The sequence below is a fragment of the Adiantum capillus-veneris genome, chromosome 21 (assembly GCF_014529385.1).
Source record: "Adiantum capillus-veneris isolate H3 chromosome 21, ASM1452938v2, whole genome shotgun sequence".
NCBI classification, from domain to species: Eukaryota; Viridiplantae; Streptophyta; class Polypodiopsida; order Polypodiales; family Pteridaceae; genus Adiantum; species Adiantum capillus-veneris.
This window is the reverse complement of record NC_140951.1, coordinates 112,384,399-112,394,577: the sequence shown is the minus strand read 5'-3', so window position 1 is coordinate 112,394,577 and position 10,179 is coordinate 112,384,399. Positions and strand designations below refer to the sequence as shown.

General features: G+C 40.3%; 1 protein-coding gene across 3 annotated transcripts; it reads right to left on the bottom strand.

Moving 5' to 3' along the window:
• Positions 1-5,711: 5,711 nt before the first annotated feature.
• On the bottom strand, positions 5,712-8,159 carry LOC147431554 (uncharacterized protein At4g28440-like). 3 transcript variants are annotated; one of them, XM_086494112.1, is made up of 4 exons: positions 7,931-8,089; positions 6,692-6,915; positions 6,129-6,352; positions 5,712-5,977 (listed from the first exon to the last, which is right to left on the bottom strand). In XM_086494112.1, exons 2-3 carry the CDS (start codon positions 6,912-6,914, stop codon positions 6,162-6,164), a joined length of 414 nt encoding a protein of 137 aa, XP_086350238.1. In that variant the 5' UTR covers position 6,915; positions 7,931-8,089; the 3' UTR covers positions 5,712-5,977; positions 6,129-6,161. The 3 variants fall into 3 exon arrangements, with proteins under 3 accessions (XP_086350238.1, XP_086350237.1, XP_086350236.1); XM_086494111.1 differs by having other exon boundaries at positions 5,712-6,352; positions 8,032-8,159; XM_086494110.1 differs by having other exon boundaries at positions 5,712-6,352.
• Positions 8,160-10,179: the final 2,020 nt, after the last annotated feature.

Below are 10,179 nucleotides of genomic sequence, written 5' to 3'. Positions count from 1 at the left end.
GCATAGCATAATAGCATAGTAATGAAAATGAAGAAGATTTCAAGCTTAAGCATTGAAGCACAACTCTTGGTTGGATTTGCATTCCATAGCCAAGAGTGTTGGTGTAGGCTCTCCACTTCTCAATAAGCTTGGAGAAGGAGATGGAGCTCTTGCACTTTGCACTCCATACAATGAGAGAATGTGTGTGTGTGTGTGTGTGTGTGTGTGTGTGGGAGAGTATACCTTCCCCCTCTCTCTCTCTCTCTCTCTCTCTCTCTCGCTCGTATTATTTAATTATTTCATTTGGACATGTGTCCTTTTTTTCCTCTTTGAGAGAAAGAACTTAATTATTTATTTTTATGTATCTAAATTCTCATTGGACTCTTTTAAAACCTATCCAATAGCATTTAAGCACATCATGAGGGCCAAGTGTGAAGGATCATTTGAACATGTGTCTTTTATGCTTATTAAGTCATTTGGTTTGAATTGAATACTTCAAGCACTTAGTCAATCAAGTATGGAAATGTTGATGCCTCTTGAGATTTTATCTTTATATTGAACACTTCATGAACCTTAGTCATTTAAGCATGTGATAAGCACCTAAAGCTTTTGGGCAAAGTTCCTTCTAACACTTAGCAAGCCAACAAGCACCTCATGCTTCGGTAGGATTCCCACCTCAAGGTCAGCCTAGCTTGCCTAAGATCAAAGGACTTTTTAACACTAACTTTTAGAGGTCTTTAATGAAGATAACCCTAAGGTTTTTAATCTCCATTAGGTAGCATTGCTCTTTAACAGACCATCTCTCATTTGGACCCCTTTAACCTTGGCCCCGTGTTGAGACAGATCCATAAGCACATGTCTATATTCTAACCCTTGTTCTTGTTTATTCTCCCACATTAAATGATCAGTTTAATATGAGAAAATCATTTGGGTTGGTTAGATATTAGATTTTATGACATTACCTCTCTCTTGAAATCATAGTCGTCCTCGACTATGAGGTAGAAGAGATAAAGTCTTAGTCATTAGTCTACGTTTCTTAGCATGTAGAGGATCCCTTTTCACCCTACGACATCATTCCAGAATGGATGACTAATCCATTTGGTGCTTGGGAGACTTAGCTACCGCACGCATGTATGCTCTTTAGTCCATAGTATACTTCCAAAGTAGAGTGACAAGTTCTACTTGGTGTTTGGGAGACATCGTCATCACAAACATGATCCTGCGCATGCATACTTCTTAAATTTTGTGCACAATAAAAGAAAGAGAATGAGTCTTATAAAATAAAAACATTGTTTATTTAAAATGCATTTTTATTTTCTTACTCTAGTGTAGCATTGTAAGCATTGACAAGGTTCATATTATCCTTATGCTAGGTTCCTTGCATCCATCTAGCATCTTTAAAAGGATAATTCTTAAACTTAGCAAGATATCATTGAATAACGTTATCGTTTCTTAGTGCCTTGTCTTCGTGTCAAAGAATCGTTCGGACTGCACACCTCTTCTTGATCTTCGATCTCTTGCGGGTCCTCCATTATTGGTTCTTTTTATAGTTCTCCTTTATAGGGCTTGAGTAGGCTCACATGGTTAGCATTGTGAATGAGCCAATGGTTGGGCAACTTTAACTAATAAGCCATCTCATTGATTGACTTAAGAATTTTAAAAGAAAGAACCATAGTATCTTTTTGCTAGTTTAGCATAATACTCTTGGTAGCTTATAGGATTCTTGCCATTAGTATGCCTTAGATGAGCCTTGAGAAACTTTAGCAAGACCCAATCATTTTTCTTAAAGGCAAAGACTCTTCTGTGCTTATTAGCAGCAGCCCTTTTTGCATTTGTTGTGAGATGGATATAACCTTTTTAATATTTGGAAAAGATTCTTGTAAGTCTCGGCTATATTCATCAGCAGCGAAGATCTTCCCATATACTCTTTTCCCTGTAGGTGAAATAGATTCTCCTTTTAGGGAACTTCATGTTGGCAGCCATGCGGTTGAACCATGGTGTCCCTAGGATAACATCCTCATGTTGGAGAGGAGATATCAAAAAAAGCCTTCTTTGTCAACGTAGCTTTGGACATGAACCTCAACTTCCCAATCAAGGGAATAACGGACGCTTGCTATCCCTTGAAAGCTCCATCGGCAGTTACAGTGTCTCCCATCTCGAAAGCTTGAATGCCCAACTTAGTGGCCAACTCTGTTGATATGAAGTTGTGAGTAGAGTCAGGGTCAAAGAGAATAAGGGCATTATGCTCCCTTACTTTTCCCCAAGCATAGGAGAGGTATGAGCCTTTGCAATGAGTATCCTCTTTTGGAGCTTCAACCATGGAAGCTCTAGGAGTGTCATTGGGTACATTTCTTTTAAGGCAAGAATGATAACCATGTCCTTGCTCCCCACACTTAAAACACTTGTGGTCCTTGCGAAAAGCTTCAAGCTCTTCATGAAAGAGTTTGTTTTTACCTTTGTAAACTCCCTTCTCATTGGACCTATTGTTGTTGTAGTTGTTGTTGTAGGAAGTGCCTTGGAAAGAATTTTGGGCATTGGTTTCCCCCTTTGCATCATTTTTGTCTTTGTTTTCCATGGGTTTGACATTCCGTCTAGTCCCTTGTTGGAAATTGATGCGGGAAGCAACCATGGTGTGGTGGATTACTTCGGTGATAGAACCAGTTTATCCTCTGCAGACAACATCTTGAATACATCTTGGCGAGTGATTGCACTTGATGTGAAAACTACGCGAAAAGAAAAGAAACAAAGCGAGACTAACACGTGCTATATAGCACAACTTAAAGAAGACTGTAAGAGACCTAGTATGCTAAAAATTGCACTAACAGAAATTTTGCACAAAAGGACAAAATTGCTTGCACAATACTGTCTATAGTGGAAACAAAGGTCGAAATTAGCCTGAATGAAATTTTTGACCAGACCAAGCTCTACAAGCTTACCCGAAGTATTTGTCCACTCGCTGACGGTCACCAAAGCTTACCCAAATCGGAGAAGGTGAGCAGGTGGCCAGACATTGACTATGCCCGAGAGGATGCAACCTGCGCTGATACCAATTGTTCTAAATAGGGTGGCAAAGAAACATATAAGAAGCTAAAGGCATACAAAATATTGTGTATTGTCTAGTACACAATGGAAAGATATATTAGCCCTAGAATGGACGTATATACAATGCTCCGGGAAAAAACTCCTAGTGTGGAAAAAAATGCCCCGAAAACCTAAGCGTGTTCACACACATCACTACCACGTATGTATGGTAACAAAATGGGAACTTAAATCAAAGTAGCTAGCATATCACAAAGTAATAGTACCAATGAATCTAACTCTAGGAGGCACCAAGAGACACCCCAAATCAGTCCTACAAATGTAGATTTGACCCATGAAGCAAGGGACAACTCATTTGGATACTAGTTCACCTTATACACATCACATGGAAATCACATTACAGACTGGCCACACAAACTACCAGATCAGAGAAGGTACACACATGTTGGCACAGATGTCAAAGGCCATATACCCATCAACCCATCTCATTATCTTGTGTTTACCCTCTCACATTGCACCAATCTTGATTGCTAGCTTTATTTTTCAACATGTATACCTCTTTGCAAGTAGTGTATGACATCGTTGCTTGTAGAATGTGCGAGATAGACTAGAAGACACAAAATGCAAAACCCTCTAAGTGGTAATCAACAGACAACAGAATTATTTCATGAAAAATACACTTTGCATAAGCAACATGGCTATACATAGTAGACAGCATGTATCATCCCTTTTGAGCTACTCTCCCTTGAACTAAAAAATGTAGTTGATATCACTTTTTCTATCCTTGTATAGCCTCTCTAGTTTAAACCTAAAGGACTTGCAAGTGGGCGGATAGAGGAAGTGGGAGGTAGGAGAAATTAAGAGGGTGGATCAACAAAAACCTTGGGTAGTGAATGTAATCATGATTTGTAAGAGTTGTGCATATATGGTCAGCTCACCCATGTAAGTAGCAACACCACGACCACAACTACCATGCCAACACCTAGCAACAATTGCATCCATACTCACACAACTTAGAACAATGTTCAAGAAATAGAGAGCAATTTGATAATTCATTCAACCAACTATGCAATCAAGCTATCTTGTAATTCTAAGTGATAGCATGAAGAGTACTGACTATGCAATCAAGCTATCTTGTAATTCTAAGTGATAGCATGAAGAGTACTGAGCACCACTTCTGAAGCTTCCAAATATTGCACCGACAAAGATAGGTATGTTCCATGGACAAAATTTAATCCAAGTTTGCATTGATAATAAGGTTATGAAGGAAATAAGGGCGCACTACACACTGACATGTCCAAGTGCTTTCTCATTGAAACACTTGGCCAACACTCATTAATTTAAACTTTGCCTGCCAATCTTCTTCACCTTCCAACAACGCTACAACTGCTATTAAGGTTGAAGAACTCCCTAAAAGCTATTTGTTCTTCAACACTGGGATATAGTTGCCTCACCCAATATCTAACCTGCCAACCACGTTCAACCAGCAAATTACTCAGGACATTCACCTTTAGTAGGCCAGTAAGCTATGTAGTGCTCAATATATAGTGTAACCACTCCTTGGGGCATACCATTGTCAGTGAAAATCAGTAAGGTCTCACGGTGGACTCTTTAGAGATTCCTTACAAACTATGGTAATCTCTCTCTCTCTCTCTCTCTCATGGTGGACTCTTTAGAGATTCCTTGAAAACTATGGTAATCTCTCTCTCTCTCACTGTGCCTATTAATTATAGCTCAAACCAAACGAGACAGGGCAAGAACACTCTCCCTCTCAAATACCGCAACAAAATGTGGTAAAGAGTGGTTACAGCAATTCACTATTGAGCTGCAGGTAAAGAGTTCGAGGCTTATCTGATAGTTTAGGTCTCGTGGGATTGTTCCAACAATGTTCAAAATTTTTCTTGCCTCATTTCTCTCTCTCTCTCTCTCTCTCTCTCTCTCTCTCTCTCTGTGCTTGGAAGCCTTGGCACTCCCTCCTTGCCAAAACTGTGCTGATTTTGAAAGCCTCTGCAAACAATCTAGAAAAATAAATCCACCACCAGCATAAATTGATAGGGCAGAAAACCTACTGCAAGACCCTGCACCGTTCCAACACGAAATAGCCCCACACATTTTCTTAACTCGCATCAAATAATGGAGAGGCAAAGCAATAACTGTACAAAAAAAAAGAGTGAGGGTTCTACGCTGCAGAATACAACTATGCACCTTCTTGGAAAAAACTTGAACAATGTCTGTTTAATAGGCCACTTTGGTCAAAATCAGATGACTGGCCTTCATCAAGCCATGCCCCAACTGAGAACAGCCATGATGAAAAGGTGACAACTTCATTACACATCAAGCAACAGATTGTACTTTTCCTTTGCTACAATCAGAATTAAAAAACGCTCTCTCAGATAGGATAGCTCGAGAACAGCCTCAATATTCCGAGTGTCCTGTAGTCTGTCACTTGAATCAAACCTTATAGCAATATTAGCCTCTAAACTCATCATCTACTGTTCCAAATCGCATTCAATACAAGAACTTTATAAGAAGTCGGAGGTCTATGAGTCCCATTTCAGTAGCTGGCTTGCAGCCAATTGACCAACTAGAACAAGCAAAGTAGCACACCACTGGAGAGAAAAAAAAATCACAACAAAAAACCAAGAGGACAATGGTCTAAACTTGTGAGAATAGCCGATATCATACACAAAGAGTCAAAAACTTGCTTTGTGACTTAACGCATTTGCAATAAATGTTCAGATTATGCCTACAAGCAGATGTACTGCTGGTACTTAGATATGCTGTAGAACTACCATAAGTGGATCTCATTGCCACATTTAGGTATATTGCCGAAAGATATCGAAGCCCATTACACCCATATACCAATGCACTCCAACCACACAAACTTCACACCAAAAAATAGGATAGGCACGGACAGGTAAAGATGTGCACAGCTAAGATGAGAACTTTCCAGCAGATCCTGTAGATACAAAGTGCTCTAATTCACTGCACTTTCAAACTGTTGCCACCACGTGATAAGGTTCCAAGTCCCAACCCTCTGAATAATAAAAGTGACATACCCTCCCCGTCCATTCGATCACTACTTTAGAGAAAAGGAGGGTAAAACCAACCTGCTGGTCACTCGTCGGCACTCAACTCAAGGATCACCCATCCACCACACTGACTAGTTCATATTCCACAGTGGATAAATTATTATCCTCTTTGACAACGAAATCCACTGGTTCAGTCACTTCAATCCGTCCCCACTTATCCACAGCCAGTCGCATGCAGCTCTTATACATATCAATTCTAGCATTCCGCAAGATAACTGTAGCACCTGGCTTCATCATATCCACTGCAGGGAAAGAACAAAACGTAGAGTCCATTCAGCCAACCTAACAGTTGCTCATGGCCCGTGATGTAAGAAGGAAACTATTAAAAGTGATTTATTAAATTCCTTCTATGGTTCCACATGAAAAACCAATTAAAAGATAACCTACATGCCCAATAGAACTATAAGCTAAATCACCCAGCGCGTTGGGATTGCCTTTTGGGACTGCACGTCAGGGCTCAACCAACTAAACTCTGGGTATCTACAGCTAACAAATGCACTGACTGAAAAGAGATGCAGATACTTTTTGATGGTAAAGACACTGATGACCTTTCACAAAAGATTGCAAAGCAAAGAGCGCACCCTGTTCATTTCTTGCAGTGAAAACAATGACGCCTGTCTCATCTCCGACCAAGCACTCAGCTATGCGTACTTTGTGGTTGACATCTGGTCGAGCTCGATTTAAGACGGTCTTGGCAGTAAGAACCTTCACAATAGCAGTGTGTCCAATTGTACCAGGCTGCAGCTGATCCACCTTCACAAAGACTGGCTTCCTGAGCTTAGGTTGGGCGGTTCGGCCAGCCATTCTGAAAATAATCACAATAAATGAGGGTGTCCAATTTCTGAACCTCACAACACAAGAATGCCCAATGCATATTTTCTGCATGGAGCTTACTGCATGATTCAGTCCAGTGTGCAGGAGCTTATAAACAAAATTAAATGGAAAAAGCTGAGTTTACAACAGGAAAACTGAATCTACAGCAGGAAAACAATGCATAATTTTTAAAATAGTGTAAAGATTTAAACAATACACACAATAGCTTTGCTATGCATGCACACACAGCTTCAAGCGACGGCAGAATCATTCAAGCAAAAACTTGGCCATATTTACAGGAAAGCGCAAGGATCCAAACAAATAAATTTTCAGGCAAAATATGATGCGTCTGAGCTATGAAGGCATGCACATGTGGCTAGAGGCATAAACTTCTACATCTGAATATTTAAAACACAAACTTGGCCCCAAGTAGAAGACAAAAACTTCAGTATTCTTCTGCAAAAGGCCCTATAAAGACGATACCAAAACAAACTAATCACATTAATAACTCTGGCTAGCAGTTCAACAAAGTCACAAACTTAAGCGTTTGTGACTTGCAAGAGCCAAATCCTTTTTCTCTATGGTTACCAAAATCCACAAACCTGACTACTTTGCCGTAATAAATAGATAGATGCGGGAGACACCATTTTAAAGTGAAAATAGTCAGTAAAGAAACGCCAGTTAAATATTGAAGCACATTTTTTCTTCGTATACAGACATCGGAGCAGTAGTTTAAGGCTGGATAAGCCTTTGAGGTATACTATGCACTTCAGAGGGAAGGGACGAGTGTGAGTGTGAGTGAGTGTGAGTGTGAGTGAGAGTGAGTGTGAGTGTGAGTGTGAGTGTGCGCGCGTTTGTGTGTGTGTGTGTGTCTGTGTGTGTGTGTGTGTGTGAACACAAACGGCGATACACGCACCCTCTTTCGCAGCTCGAGCGTGCAATCACTCACAGACAAGACCGCAAGAAGGCAGAACACACAGAAAAATGCCCAAGAATGAGTGCGTTACCTCGCGAGGTTTAGGGTTCACGGACGAGAAGACAACAGAAGACAGTTGCAACTTGCGGAGAGAGATGCAGCGTGAACCGAAAAACATCCACAAACCCTCACCTTTCTAAGAGTTTTCAAGGGCTTCACACCGAAACTGCACATGAAGAAAGAATGGGGCCAATCGTGTGGACAACCCTAGGCGAGAAAGAATTGTAATTTGTGTGAGCAATGGTAAGAGGACCGTGCATTGCAAGAGGCTTGGCCCAAATGTTTAGGTGATATGGAGTTTCAGCCTTTGTTTAGTTTACTAGCACATAAATTCTTATATGAAGGGATTGGTGTGCCACCAGTTGTGCAATGTAAAAAGTATGTTGTAACTAGATGCACTCTCAAGGGATAATATTGTGAACTCCAAATTGCAACAAATTATGTGTGTGCAAGTTGCGCATGTGGATCTTAATGACTGATAGAAAAAGGAGAGAGCGTTCTTCACCTTACTTTTGAGGGGGAAGGAGAGGATCCCGTTTTCCTCTTCACAATATCATCACATTGGCTATATTATCAAATACTGTCGTGACCCCTTATTCATCTACTATATCCAAAGAATAAAATTACTAAGGCAAAGGTGGGTGTTAGTGGTGTTGGACCAACCGACATGGACTTTACCCCAACAACCTCCCACTTAAAAGCTTAAGTCACCAAAGAACAAAAGTATGTACAAAACCTATACAACTGTGAAGCGTCGTAAGAGCATTCTCTGGGTTGTTGTTGGTATACACTTTGACAAGCTCAATTTGTTAATTTGCCAACACATCCTGAATTAAGTGATACCTCACCTCTATTTATGTTTTGGAATGAAATGCACGATTCTTTGCCAAATAAATGACACTCTATCTATCACTATGCAACATCAAAATCTATTGACTCTTGTCCAAATCTCCCATTAAGCATGCCAACCATTTAGCTTCCTTGCTAGTTTCTGACGTTGCAGCATACTCAGTCTTTGTAGTGGAAGAGTACGTGCAACCTTGAAGGCATGATCTCCAATAGATTGCTCCTTTAGCAGATATAAAAACACAATGAGATATAGACCTCATGTTGTCTACATTCCCTAAATTATCTACATCTATGTATTCAACTACGGATGCATCATTGTTTTTGGAAGCATAACTTTCAATACTCAAGGATATACTTCATCATTGCATCCCGTTGTTTCTAGTCAAGGTTAGCCATGTAACGACTCATCACTCCCATTGCAAATGCAATGGTTGGTCTCGTAGCACCATCGTTTGCATGAGACTGCCCACAACTGCGGAATACAAAATATTAGCCATCTTGGCCTTCTTAGCATGAGATTTAATTGCTAAGTTTCACATATGCCATCATTAAGGTACTCAATGAGTTTCCCCCTGCTTATTGAAACGTTACAAGACCTTACAAATGTATGATTCCAGAGACAATACAAGAATCCCCTTGGATTTGACACATTTGATATGCATACCAAGAAAGCGACTAGCTTCTCCCAAATCCTTCATAGCAAAAGTTTGACTTAATATTTGCTTCAAATTGGCAATTTGTGAGAGCTCTTCCCAGAAATTAGCATGTGACATAAAATCTAATATCTAACTAACCCAAATAATTTTCTCATATTAAACTGATCATTTAATGTGGGAGAATAAACGGGAACAAGAGTTAGAATATAGACATGTGCTTATGGATCTATCTCAACAAGGGGCCAAAGTCAATGGGTCCAAATGAGAGATGGTATGTCAAAGAGTAATGCTAGCTAATGGATCTTGAAAGACCTTAGGGTTAGCTTCATTAAAGATCTCCAAAGGTTAGTGTTAAAAGTCCTTAGATCACGACCTTAGGCAGACTAGGGTTGTGCTTGAGGTGGGAACCTAGCCCAAGCTTGAGGTGCTTGTCGTGCTTACTGACTAAGGTGCTTGAGGTGCTTAATGACTAAGGTGCTAGAGGGGATTAAGGTGTTCCAAAAAGTCAAAGCAAGGCCTACAAAGGAAGGGGTGAGCCATGAGAGTAGGGGATGGGCTTGAGTATCCACCCCCTCAAAGAGGCAAAAGGGACACATGTCAAGCCCCTAGCTAGGTTGGCCTCATGGTGTCCCTAAAGCCTATTGGTTGACCCTTAAAGGGGTCCAATAAGATTTTAGCTAATTAGATTAATTGTTTATGCATTTATCAAATCCTCTCTCTCAAAGGGGAAAGAAGGACACTTGTCTTAATGCTAGAATGGTTGCTTGATATGGAG

What these genes read in the sequence shown, in the direction of transcription:
- LOC147431554 (XM_086494111.1), bottom strand. Translation starts at nt 6,914, where the DNA reads ATGGCTGGCCGAACCGCCCAACCTAAGCTCAGGAAGCCAGTCTTTGTG. An exon ending in CACTGCAAGAAATGAACAGG is followed by an intron (nt 6,353 to 6,691) that starts GTGCGCTCTTTG and finishes CTTTCCCTGCAG; the next exon opens with TGGATATGATGAAGCCAGGT.